General features: G+C 46.5%; 2 protein-coding genes across 2 annotated transcripts in view; both read left to right on the top strand.

Annotated features, from left to right (window-relative positions):
* Positions 1 to 14,129, top strand: part of LOC116975639 — a 613,100-nt gene that overhangs the window by 190,023 nt on the left and 408,948 nt on the right. The gene's annotated exons all lie outside the window — the stretch shown is intronic.
* LOC116975664 (C-X-C chemokine receptor type 2-like) lies at positions 12,778 to 13,943 on the top strand. The gene has a single exon (XM_033024989.1). It carries the CDS (start codon positions 12,778 to 12,780, stop codon positions 13,834 to 13,836), a length of 1,059 nt encoding a protein of 352 aa, XP_032880880.1. The 3' UTR covers positions 13,837 to 13,943.

The following is a 14,129-nucleotide window of genomic DNA, read 5'->3' as shown; positions in this document are numbered from 1 at the left end:
TCACTGTGTCGTAAAAACATTTATAAAATTCATTACTGAATCCGTCTGGTCCTGGTGTTTTTCCATTCTTAAGTGTGTTTATTGTGTCTTCTAAATTTGACAGTCAGATCAAGGCTGTTGTTAAATCAAGCTTTTTCCATTTGAGGCAGCTGGCCAAAACAATGCCAATTCTGTCAAGGCAGCACTTTGAGACGGTAATCCACGCCTTTGTTACCACTCGGCTGGATTACTGCAATGCACTGTATGTGGGGGTTAGTGGGTCCTCCATCGCCCGTCTCCAGATGGTACAGAATGCAGCTGTACGTCTTTTAACTGGCACACGTAAACATGAGCACATTTCGCACATTTTAGCCTCACTCCACTGGTTGCCTATTCAGTTTAGGATCCATTTAAAAATTATTTTATTTGCTTTTAAATCCCTAAATGGTCTTGCCCCGCCCTACCTATCTGAGATTCTACACCCTTATACACCCGCCCGCTCTCTCAGGTCAGATAATCAGCTGCTCCTGAGTGGGCCTAAAACTAAGCGGAAGCTCAGAGGGGACCGTGCCTTTGCTGTGTCGACACCCAAATTATGGAACGATCTGCCTCTCCACATTAAACAGGCCTCTTCTCTGTCTGTTTTTAAATCACTTCTTAAAACCCATCTCTTCTCCGTGGCCTTTGATACCCAGTAAGATGTCGACTTTATTTACTTGATTTAATTTCTTATTTTGATTGCTTTATTGCGTGGCTATTATTTTTACTCATGTTTTATGTCTTTTAATTTATTGTTGTATTTCATTTGTAATTTTTGCGCCTTTTGTGAGCTGTTATGTTCTGTTATGTTGTCTGTTTATGATGTCTTGTTTATTCTTCTGTACAGCACTTTGGTCAACATTGGTTGTCTTAAAGTGCTTAACAAATAAAGTTGGATTGGATTGGATTGGATTCTATTTCCTTAGCTGTAATTTGTGCTCCCAGTTCCTCTTGTTCCTTCAGTTCTAGTTTTGGAAGGTTACAATCGTCCAAAAATTCTGAAACTTTATTATTGTCTATTAGCGTTTTCGATGTGTATAAATTCTTATAATATTGAGCAAATCTTTTATTGATATCATTAGGTAGTGTTAATAAGTCCCCTCTATCTGATTTGATCTTTAAAATTGCATGATCTTTTTCCCGTTTTTTCAGTTGGCGTGCCAAAAGTTTATGGGGTTTATCCCCAAATTCAAAATGTTCTTGTTTTGTAATTTGGAATAATCTTATAATCTTCTCTGATAATAATTTATTTAGCTTAAATTTCAGTATTAAAATTTTATTATGTTTATCCATAGTTGGATCTTTAGCATTATCTATATCTAGTTGTCTGATTTGTTCTTCTAATTGTCTTTGTTCATTTTTATTCTTTTTGTTTTGAAAAGCTTGATACGAGATAATGACTCCTCTAATAAATGCTTTGAAGGATTCCCATAATAAAGTGGGCGATATATCTGGTGTATCATTTATCTCAAAAAATAGATCCATCTGTTTTTTTAGATATATACTCCCTTGTGGGTCTTTCAGAATTTGCGAGTTAAACCTCCAGAACGATTTGTTCGTAGAGATTCCTTCCAATTTTAAAACTAAAGTTAGCGGGGAGTGATCTGAAATCGTATTGGTGTGGTATTTAGGGTTCATAGTATAAGGGATTAGTTTTGAATCCACTAGGAAATAGTCTATACGTGAGTATGTTTTATGTACCATTGAATAAAATGAGTATTCCCTTCCAGTCGGGTTCGCGATCCTCCAAACGTCTGCTATATCTGTATTTTTTATATATGTATTTAAGAGTTCACTAGTATTAGATTTCATATTACCTCTTTGTTTTTGCATGGATTTATCTAAGTACGGATCTCATGCTTGACGGGAAATCATGCTTGACGGTACCTCAGGAAGGCCGTCCGCATCCATAAAGACTCCTCACACCCTTGTAACGGACTGTTCAAACTACTTCCCTCCGGCAGACGTTACAAGGCCTTCTACGCCCGAACCTCCAGACTCAGAAACAGCTTCATTCCCCGAGCTATAGCGGCTCTGAACCGGCCCTGCTGAGTGCCCCCCACCCCCACGGACTGTCTCCCTCAGATGGTCACGTCGCACACTTTATTTATTTATTTATTTATTTTGACATTGGTTGGAAGCTGCATACTAAATCTCGTTGCACTGATGTGCAATGACAATAAAATATATTATTATTATTATTATGATGATGATTATTATTATTATTATTATTATTATTATTATTATTATTATTATTATTATTATTATTATTATTATTATTATTATTATTATTATTATTATTATTAATCTTCTGGAATTCTTTGAGGATGTAACTAGGAAAATGGACAAAGGAGAGCCAGTGGATGTAGTGTACCTGGACTTTCAGAAAGCATTTGATGAGGTCCCACATAGGAGATTAGTGGGCAAAATTTGGGGGTATTGGGGGTAGAGTGCTGACATGGATAGAGAAGTGGTTGGCAGACAGGAAACAAAGAGTAGGGATTAACGGGTCCCTTTCAGAATGGCAGGCAGTGACTAGTGGAGTACTGCAAGGCTCGGTGATGGGGCCGCAGTATTTATAATATACTAGACTAAGTGGGACCCGTTGGGTCCCATGTTCACACGGGAGGGCTGGTCCCCGACGCAATATTCCACCTCTCCACCAATTCCAATATTGATGGCCAGTGGGGCGGCTTTCTGGAGTGCTGGTATGGGTTCTTGGGGTGGCAGCTCAGTCCCTCAAGCCTGATCTGCTGGCAGCTCACTCACGGCTGGTGGGCTGGCAGTTGACTCATGACTATTCCTTGAAATTCCATTTCAAGCAGGTTGCAAGGCCACCAAATTAAAATCCATGTTCCTACCATTTCAAGCAGGGTGCAAGACCACCAAATTCAAGTGCAGTTTCCAACCACTTCAAGCAGGGTGCAAGGCCACCAAATTCAAGTGCAGTTTCATACCACTTCAAGCTGGATCCAAGGCCACCAAATTCAAGTGCAGTTTCATACCACTTTCAGCAGGGTGCAAGGCCACCAAATTCAAATGCAGCTTCATACCATTTCATGCAGGGTGAAACCACCATAAAACCACACAAAACACCAAACTCACAATTCAGTAGACTCACAGTTGTGTAGATATTTGTTCAGTGTTATTCAGAGCTCAGAGAGACATGACCCTAGGCTTCATCCATCTTGCAGAGACTGAGTGAGTCACACCATTTCCTGGTTTTATAGTCCCTCCCCCTCCCTCCAGCAGGGGCAGCAGAGAGAATGGTGAATTTAAAAAAAACGTTAATATCTCTCTGATGTGTTTTCGATGGGAAAAATCCTCCGCACCCGTAAGGCGGAGGGGGGTTCTGAGCGAGGTGGCCAAAAATGATGGCCATAGGTGGCGGCGTTCTGTCGGAAATCGCAGCACAGTGGGCCAAAAGCGGTCAAGATCAGTGTTTTAGTAATATAGATAATGATGATGAAGGGATTAAAAGTAACATTAGCAAATTTGCAGATGACACAAAGCTGGATGGCAGTATGAACTGTGAGGATGATGCTATGAGAATGCAGGGTGACTTGGACAGGTTGGGGGAGTGGGCAGATGCAGTTTAATGTGGATAAATTTGAGGTTATCCACTTTGGTAGCAAAAACAGGAAGGCAGGTTATTATCTAAATGGTGTCAAGTTGGGAAAAGGGGAAGTACAATGAGATCTGTGGGTCCTTGTTCATCAGTCAATGAAAGTAAGCATGCAGGTACAGCAGGCAGTGAAGAAAGCGAATGGCATGTTGGCCTTCATAACAAGTGTAGTTGAGTATAGAAGCAAATAGGTCCTTCTGCAGTTGTACAGGGCCCTAGTGAGACTACACCTGGAGTATTGTGTGCAGTTTTGGCCTCCAAGTTGAAGAAAGACATTCTTGCTATTAAGGAAGTGCAGCGTAGGTTCACGACGTTAGTTCCCGGGATGGCGGGACTGTCATATGTGGAAAGAATGGAGCGGCTGGTCTTGTATTCACTGGAATTTAGAAGGATGAGAGGGTATCTTTTTGAAACATATAAGATTTTTACGGGATTGGACACGCTAGAGGCAGGAAACATGTTCCTAATGTTGGGGGAGTCCAGAACCAGGGGCTACAGTTTAAGAATAAGGGGTAAGCCATTTAGAAAGGAGATGAGGAAAAACTTTTTCACCTAGAGAGTGGTGAGTCTGTGGAATTCTCTACCTCAGAAGGTTTTGGAGGTCAATTCACTGGATGATTTCAAGTGAAAGTTAGATAGGGCTCTTAAAGATAGCGGAGTCAGGGGATGTGGGGAGAAGGCCCAGGAACGGGGTACTGATTGTGGATGATCAGCCATGATCACATTGAATGGCGGTGCTGGCTCGAAGGGCCGAATGGCCTACTCCTGCACCTATTGTCTATTGTCTAATCCCATTTTCCTGCCTTCTCCCCATAACCCTTGACACCCATTCGAATCAAGAATTTGTTTCCCTGCCTAGACCAGTGGAAACATTCTCGCCACATCCACTCTATACAGGCCTTTCATTATTGTTTAAGTTTCAATGAGGTACCCCCTCATCCTTCTAAACTCCAGCGAGTACAGGCCCAGTGCCGACAAACGCTCAGCATAGGTTAACCCACTCATTCCTGGGATCGTTCTTGTAAACCTCCTCTGGACCCTCTCCACCCCTTCCCACAGATTCACCACCCTCTCAGCAAAGAAATTCCTCCTCATACACTTTTTAAATGTACATCCTTTTATTCCGAGGCTGAGCCCTCTAGTCCTAGACTCTCCCACTATTAGAAACATCCTCTACACACATCCACTCTTTCACTATTCTGTAATTTTCAATGAGGTACCCGCTCATCCTTCTAAACTCCAGCTAGTACAGGCCCAGTGCCGACAAACGCTCATCATATGTTAACCCACTCATCCCTGGGATCGTTCTAGTAACATAGAAAATAGGTGCAAGAGTAGGCCATTCGGCCCTTCGAGCCTGCAACGCCATTCAATATGATCATGGCTGATCATCCAACTCAGTATCCCATCCCTGCCTTCTCTCCATACCCCCTGATCCCTTTAGCCACAAGGGCCACATCCCTCTTAAATATAGCCAATCAACTGGCCTCAACTACCTTCTGTGGCAGAGAATTCCACAGATTCAACATTCTCTGTGTGAAAAATGTTTTTCTCATCTCGGTCCTAAAAGATTTCCCCCTTATCCTTAAACTGTGACCCCTTGTTCTGGACTTCCCCAACATCGGGAACAATCTTCCTGCATCTAGCCTGTCCAACCCCTTAAGAATTTTGTAAGTTTCTATAAGATCCCCCCTCAATCTCCTAAATTCTAGGGAGTACAAGCCGAGTCTTTCTTCATATGAAAGTCCTGACATCACAGGAATCAGTCTGGTGAACTTTCTCTGTACTCCCTCTACGGCAAGAATGTCTTTCCTCAGATTAGGAGACAAAAACTCTACGCAATACTGTATTGTATTGTATTGTATTCAAATTTATTGTCATTGTCTCAATTAGAGACAACGAAATGAATTTCCCTTTACAGTCAGTATCATAAAAATAAATAAATAATAAATAAATAATAAAACATATTAAAAATAAAATAGAATTAAAAAAAACAAAAAAACCCTGTACAACTGCAGTAGAACCTCCCTGCTCCTATACTCAAATCCTCAAAAGTAAAGGTCACCTATTCCTTTTCTCCAGAGTTGGTGCCTGCTGATGGTTTTTGTGTCTGTCGACACACACTCTATCCTCCCCCTCTCCATGGTACAAATGTGTTGATCGGGTTAATTGTTGAGGAAATGCCGTTTGAAAGATGTTTCCTGGATATAATTAGGCAACTGTCCAACTCTGTCGAAAGACCCACGGTGTTTCAATAATATTTTTGTTTGGTGCCATCACGCAGCAGCTATTAGATGTGTCCTGGCTGATCAGATGTCAAAGGGGAATTCAGCGTATCAGAAATAGACCATTCGGCCCATCAATAGACAAAAGACAATAGGTGCAGGAGGAGGCCATTTGGTCCTTTAATTCTGAGGCTGTGACCTCTAGTCCTAGTCTCTCCCACTAGTGGTTAGCTAAGTTAGATCACAGACTAGAACATACAGTCCAGCACAGGAACAGGCCCTTCGGCCCACAATGTCCGTGCCGTACATGATGCGAAGACCAACTCCCCTCTGCCTGCACGTGATCCGTATCCCTCCATTCCCTGCACATCCATGTGCCGATCCAAAAGCCTCTTAAACACCACTATCGTATCTGCCTCCACCCCCACCCCTGGCAGCACGTTCCAGGCACCCACCACCCTCTGTGTAAATAAACCTGCCCCACACATCTCCTTTAAACTTTGCCTCTTTCATGATTTTAATTTTACTTTTAGACTCCTTCAAGAGAGAGAGCACGGAGACAGGCCCTTCGGCCCACCGAGTCCATGCCGACCATCAATCGCCCGTTCACACTAGTTCTATGTTATCTCACTCCCTACACACTAGAGGCAATTTACAGAGGCCATTTAAACCTACAAACCGGCATGTCTTTAGAGTGTGGGAGGACACCGGAGCACCCGGAGAAAACCCACGCAGGTCACGGGGAGAACATGCAAACTCCGTACAGACAGCGCCCGTAGTCGGGATGGAACCTGGGTCTCTGGCGCTGTGAAGGAGCAGCTCTACCCGCTGCACCACCGTGCCGGACTGCTCATCTTAAAACTGTGCCCTCTAGTCTTGGACATCTCCACCCTGGGGAAAAGGTTGTGACTGTCTACCCTATCTACGCCTCTCATAATTTTATAAACGTCTATCAGGTCTCCCCTCAACCTCTGACGTTGCAGAGAAAACAATGCAAGTCTGTCCAACCTCCCCCTGTAGCTGAAACCCTCTAATCCCGGCATCGTTCTGGTAAACCTCCTCTAATAAGTAAGTAAGTAAGTAAGTTTTATTTATATAGCACGTTTTAAGTCAACTCGCATTGACACCAAAGTGCTTTACATAAATTAAATAATAAGTTTCCATACAAACCATAGAAAAAGGTTAAAAAAATGAATAAAATGGACACAACACATTATAGAGTTCAACACAAACGTCCCCCCACAACAGAATCTAAACTTTCCACTGTGGAGAAAGGCACCAGAAAGTTAAGTCCTCTTCCTCTGTGAAACACCCGAGGTCGGGGCCCATTTGTGGCCGTGCAGCCAGTCCGATGATTTTCAGAGCCCTCTTGCCGTGAAGATGGAACTTCGGCGTCGGGTGAAACATTCCTCAGCGGCTTGGAAAAGTCTGGAGCGGCTGCCTCCTCCCTGGAGACCGGGGCACTCGTAGTCCTCAGGCCGCGCCGGTTGGAGCTCCGACCCCGGCGAACTCGAACCCTGGCTCTGCGGCGCTCCAAATCCAGCGCCGCCCGCGGCCGGACGCCCGCAGCCCCAGCTCCGCGATGTTGGGATCGACGGCCACAGCGCTCCGGAGCTTACCGCACGGCGACCCGGTAAGGCATCGCCCGCTCCGTGTTGGTATCCCAGCGCTGCGCCACCGCCGCCGAAGCTGTAGTCCCGTTCGGTCCCAACAGGAAACGCCGCTCCATTCTCGATGGTAGGCCGCGAGGACGGGGCGAAGAAACAGCTTGGAGGGATGCTGCCTCTCCGACCAGGTAGGTGACTAAGAAATAAAGTTTCCCCCTTCCCCACCCCCACCCCCCACCCCCCACATAGAAGACCTCCACTAACATTTTTTAACAGGACTTAAAATAAAATAAAATAAAAAAAGGTGTAGAGACGGACTGCGGGCAGGCTGCCATACACAGACAGCGCCCACTCCTGCACATCCGCCACCTTTCTCTGCACCAAATGTCTCCAAAGCCCCCACATGCTTCCTGTAATGAGGGCGACCAGAACTGCACACAATACTCCAAATGCTGACAATAGACAATAGACAATAGGTGCAGGAGTAGGCCATTCAGCCCTTCGAGCCAGCACCGCCATTCAATGTGATCATAGACAATAGACAATAGTTGCAGGAGTAGGCCATTCGGCCCTTCGTGCTAGCACCGCCACTCAATGTGATCATGGCTGATCATCCACAATCAGTACCCCGTTCCTGCCTTCTCCCCATATCCCCTGACTCCGCTATCTTTAAGAGCCCTATCTAGCTCTCTCTTGAAAGTATCCAGAGAACCTGCCTCCTCCGCCCTCTGAGGCAGAGAATTCCACAGACTCACAAATTTCTGGGTGAAAAAGTGTTTAAGAAGGAACTGCAGAAGGGTCTGAAGAAGTGTTTCGGCCTGAAACGTTGCCTATCTCCTTCGCTCCATAGTTGCTGCTGCACCTGCTGAGTTTCTCCAGCATTTTTGTCTACCTTCTCTAGGTGAAAACGTGTTTCCTCATCTCCGTTCTAAATGGCTTACCCCTTATTCTTAAACTGAGGGCCCTGGTTGTCAGTACATGGAGAGTTAATGAACGTGATTCTCAGCAGTGATGACAGTCGGTGTTTGTTGGTGTGCGTGATATTTACTATTGCAGTTTCCACCGTCTGTGGGAACATTTCTTCTTCTCTTCCCGGAGGTACATCCTATTTTGCACATTATGTTTCTTAACTTCTTGCAACACTCTCCTCTACGTTAAATCGCCCATTGTTGATGCTCAGTGTTCTCATGCCAGAGTCTTCTCACAGTTGCTGTCAACCAACTTGTTTGTGTCTTGCTGGTGAATAGACTTCACACATGTAACAGGCCCAACACCTGCAAGAACAGGTAAGGTGATCTTAATCTGCACCTCCACTCAACTGGGCGGCTGGGCTTGTACACTCTGGAGTTTGGAAGGATGGGAGGGGATCTTATTGAAACATTAAGGGATTGGACACGCTAGAGGCAGGAAACATGTTCCCAATGTTGGGGGAGTCCAGAACCAGGGGCCACACAGTTTAAGAATAAGGGGTAAGCCATTTAGAACTGAGATGAGGAAACACTTTTTCACCCAGAGAGTGGTGAGTCTGTGGAATTCTCTGCCTCAGAGGGCAGTGCAGGCAGGTTCTCTGGATGCTTTCAAGAGAGAGCTAGATAGGGCTCTTAAAGATAGAGGAGTTAGGGGATATGGGGAGAAGGCAGGAACAGGGTACTGATTGGGGATGATCAGCCATGATCACAGTGAATGATGGTGCTGGCTCGAAGGGCCGAATGGCCTACTCCTGCACCTGTTGTCTGTTGTCTATTGTCTAAACTATTCGCCAAACTCTGTGGCCAAACGTCAGAGTATTTATCAGGTGTGTAGGAAGGAACTGCAGATGCTGGTTTACACCGGATAGACACAAAATGCTGGAGTAACTCAGCGGGCCAGGCAGCATCTCTGGAGAGAAGGAATGGATGACGTTTCGGGTCGGGACCCTTCTTCGCGGGGGGGGGTTTGGTATATCAGGTGTCAGGCAATCACAGTTTAGATAGAGAGGGGGTATAATTAAATAAACAGTGAAAACAGTGATAGGAAAACTGAGAAATCACCATTTCATAAGTTTAGTTAAGTTTAGAGATTTCTTATAGAAACTGACAAAATTCTTAAGGGGTTGGACAGGCTAGATGCAGGAAGATTGTTCCCGATGTTGGGGAAGTCCAGAACAAGGGGTCACAGTTTAAGGATAAGGGGGAAATCTTTTAGGACCGAGATGAGAAAAACATTTTTCACACAGAGAGTGGTGAATCTGTGGAATTCTCTGCCACAGAAGGTAGTTGAGGCCACAGTTCATTAGCTATATTTAAGAGGGAGTTAGATGTGGCCCTTGTGGCTAAAGGGATCAGGGGGTATGGAGAGAAGGCAGGTACAGGATACTGAGTTGGATGATCAGCCATGATCATATTGAATGGCGGTGCAGGCTCGAAGGGCCGAATGGCCTACTCCTGCACCTATTTTCTATGTTTCTATGCAGCGGAGACACAGGCCCTTCGGCCCACTGCGTCCGTGCCGACCAGCGATCCCCGCACACTAACACTATCCTACACAAAAGGATAATTTACAATTTTTCCCGAAACCAACTAACCTACAAAGATCGGCACGTGTTTGGAGTGTGGGAAGAAACCGGAGCACCCGGAGAAAACCCACCCAGGTCACGGCTAGAACGTGCAAACTCCGTACAGACAGCACCCATAGCCAGGATCCAACCCGGGTCCCTGACGCTGTAAGGTTTTTTGTTGCATGCTATCCAGTCAGTGGAAAGACTATACATGATAACAATCAAGCCGTCCACAGTGTGCAGATACAGGTTAAGGGAATAGAAACATAGAAACATTGAAAATAGTTGCAGGATAAGGCCATTTGGCCCTTCGAACAAGCATCGCCATTCAATATGATCATGGCTGATCATCCAAAATCAGTACCCCGTTCCTGCTTTCTCCCCATATCCCTTGATTAGCCCTAAGAGCTAAATCTAACTCTCTCTTGAAAACATCCAGTGAATCGACCTCCACTGCCTTCTGTGGCAGAGAATTCCACAGATTCACAACTCTCTGGGTGAAAAAGATTTTTCTTCATCTCAGTCCTAAATGGCCTACCCCTTATTCTTAAACTGTGTGACCTCTGGTTCTGGACGCCCCCAACATCGGGAACATGTTTCCTGCATCTAGCCTGTCCAATCCCTTAAGAATGTGAAATGTTTCTATAAGATCCCTTCTCATCCTTCTAAATTCCAGTGAATACAAGCCCAGTCGATCCGTTCTTAAACCGAAGATAGACACAAAAAGCTGGAGTAACTCTGCGGGACAGGCAGCATCTCTGGAGAGAAGGAATGGGTGACATTTCGGGTCGAGTCCTGTAGGGCAAGTTGGACATTGAAAAAGTTAGAAATTGCCATTACAAGACCCTTCCTCAGACTTTGTCAGGTAGATGGTAGGTCAGGACCGCTGTCTAGTGGGTGATAGGATGGTTTAGTTGTCTGATAACGGTACCATTAAATAAAGATAGTGTATGCTTCTCCGTGGATCGTCACCTTGTCGTGGTGGAGAAGCTTGTGTGGACCTGAGATCCTGAGAGTGATGCTGTCTGGAGCGATGCTCCTGGTAGGGCCACCCATGTGGGTAAGGTCGAGGGGGAGGTCTCTGACAAAGAGCCAATCCAACCAAGACCTCAACGGTGGAACAGGCGGAGGACGATGGCTGACCTTAGTGGAGCTAACGTCACAACGGCTGGGAAGGCGGATGAAAGCTGCAGCAGAAAAGGGTCTCCGGTCGTCTTGGACTCCATGCCACTGGATCCTGACCCAGATCAGTCAAGGACCGTGGGTTGGCTGTGTGTGCACCAGTCTTCATACGCCTTCCCAGCCGTTGTGACGCTCCACTAAGGTGACAATCCATATTCTCTCTAAACCTGTCCTATCCATGTGTATGTTCAAATGTTTCTTAAATGATGGGATAGTCCCTGCCTCAACTACCTCCTCTGGCAGTTTGTTTTTGTTGTTAATTACGGGATTTGACCACGTAACAGGTTAGCATAACCTGCTCTTGTGCTGCTAGTAAGAATGTCATTGTCCTGTTTATGGGACCCCCATATGACAATGGAACTCACCTACATCTTGGTACATGTTCTATGTGCTTAAAAATATATAAACAATAGACAATAGGTGCAGGAGGAGGCCATTCGACCCTTCGAGCCAGCACCACCATTCAATGTGATCATGGCTGATCATCCCCAATCAGTACCCCGTTCCTGCCTTCTCCCCACATCCCCGGACTCCACTATCTTTAAGAGCCCTATCTAACTCTCTCTTGAAAGCATCCACCTCCCTCTGAGGCAGACAGTCCCACAGACTCACAACTCTCCGGGTGTCAGGGGCTATGGGGAGAAGGCAGGAGAATGGGGTCAGGAGGGAGAGATAGATCAGACATGATTTAATGGTGGAGTAGACATGATGGGCCGAATGCCTAATTCTGCAACTATCACTTGTGAGCTTATGAAATTATAAATATTATGGAGTTTGAGAGCATGTTAGTGTACTTTCCGGGGCAAACACTGAATCTATAGTAAAATCCGAAGGAATGAACTGCAGTTACTGGTTTACACTAAAGGTAAACACAAAGTGCTGGAGTAACTCAGCGGGTCAGGCAGCATCTGTGGAGAACATGAATAGGTGACGTTTCACAGAGTGCTGGAGTAACTCAGCGGGTCAGGCAGCATCTGTGGAGAACATGAATAGGTGACGTTTCACAGAGTGCTGGAGTAACTCAGCGGGTCAGGCAGCATCTGTGGAGAACATGGATAGGTGATGTTTCACAGAGTGCTGGATTAACTCAGCGGGTCAGGCAGTGTATGTGGGGAACATGGAGAGGTGACGTTTCTGGTTGAGAACTTTCTGTAGAACATTATCCACCTTCTCTAGAAGTGCTGCCTGACCCATTGAATTACTCCAGTACTTTACATCATTTTTGTAAACCAGCATCTGCAGTTCCTTATATATCCACCCATCACTTGCCAGGCTTTATCCCGTCCCCAACCTCTCTTTTCCAGCTTTCTCCCCCCCCCCCCCCCCCCCCCCCCCCCCCACCTCCGCACTCCCTCAGTCTGAAGAAAAGTCTCGATCCACAAATCTGAGTTACTCGGCTCACAAAGTGCTGGAGTAACTCAGCGGGTCAGGCAGCATCTGTGCAGAACATGGATAGGTGACGTTTCAGATCGGGACCCTTGTTCAGATTGTAAGTGGAGGGTGGGCAATGAAACACTGTTGACTTGACTCTAGTCTCTTGGCGTATGTTCTACATGCCCGTCTAACGTGTGTATTCTTGCAGGGATGGATTCCAACTATTTTCCGTATTATGACTATGGGGATATGTATGACAATTACAGCTACCCGGCGTTGGACCTGAGTGCAGCCCCCTGCATGCACACCTCCATTGGCAATTGGATCAACGTGATGTTGGCCGTGGTCTACAGCCTGGTGTGTTTCTTGGCCGTGACGGGGAACCTGTTGGTGTTGGTGGTCATCCTTCACAACCGCCGCTCCATCTCATCCACGGACGTCTACCTGCTCCATCTGGCCACGGCCGACCTGCTCTTTGCCCTCACCCTGCCCTTCTGGGCAGTGGACGCCGTGTCTGGCTGGGTGTTTGGTGACGCCATGTGTAAGGTGATCAGCATGTTGCAGGAGGTGAACTTTTACAGTGGCATCCTGCTGCTGGCCTGCATCAGCGTGGACCGCTACCTGGCCATTGTCCGCTCTGCCCAGTCGCACGGCCGCAATAGGTCGTGGATGGTCAAACTGGTGTGTGCCGTCGTCTGGCTCGTGGCCCTGCTCCTGTCCTTGCCCGTCCTCTACAAGGGTGAGTGGACCCACGGCGCCAGGACCCTGTGCTACGAGATCCTCGAAGGACAATCGGCCAACATCTGGAGAACCGCCACCAGGTTTGTACGGCACGTGATGGGCTTCCTCGTGCCGCTGGCCGCCATGGTCTTCTGCTACTCCGTCACCGTGTGGAAACTGTGCCAGACCAAGGGCTTCCAGAAGCAGAAAGCCATGAAGGTCATCATCGCGGTGGTGCTGGCCTTCCTGGCGTGCTGGCTGCCCCACAACGTCACGGTCTTCGTGGACACACTGATGAGGAGCAGTCTCATTGACCAGACCTGCGCCAGACGCGACCACTTGGACAAGGCAATAACCGCCACGCTAACCCTGGGCTACACGCACAGCTGCATCAACCCAATCCTCTACGCCTTCATCGGGGTGAAGTTCAGGAGGAACCTGGTCAAACTCTTGGCTAATAAAGGGCTCGTCAGCCAGAGTGTCCAAGCCCATTACAAGCGATCCGTGTCGACATCCTCTGAATCTGGACTCATTGTGGCCACGATATAGATTCGTCATGACAGCAAAAACTCAACCACTCGTCAAAACCTGATTGGTCTTTTGTCTGTTGCATTGGATCAAGTGCGAGGAGATGTTTCTTCTCCGCTGATTTGTGGTCGGTCATACCACTTGTGTTTTCTTTGGCTTCTCTGCTCCCATTAATCCATCGATCTCTGTCTCTCTTGCATTCCCCCCCCCCCCCCAGTAGCCATTCATGACTGAGTTGTGTAACATTTGGTAAATAAAACACGCAAAGATTCTTGGCTTCACCCTGCAACAGGTTGTCACGTCTTCATTAGCTC

This window comes from Amblyraja radiata, chromosome 7 (assembly GCF_010909765.2).
Source record: "Amblyraja radiata isolate CabotCenter1 chromosome 7, sAmbRad1.1.pri, whole genome shotgun sequence".
NCBI classification, from domain to species: Eukaryota; Metazoa; Chordata; class Chondrichthyes; order Rajiformes; family Rajidae; genus Amblyraja; species Amblyraja radiata.
Note: the sequence above shows the minus strand (reverse complement) of the source record. Positions and strands in the feature narration are given on the sequence as shown.

Excerpts from the sequence above, each read along its gene's own strand:
- LOC116975664 (XM_033024989.1), top strand. The coding sequence starts at position 12,778 with ATGGATTCCAACTATTTTCCGTATTATGACTATGGGGATATGTATGAC.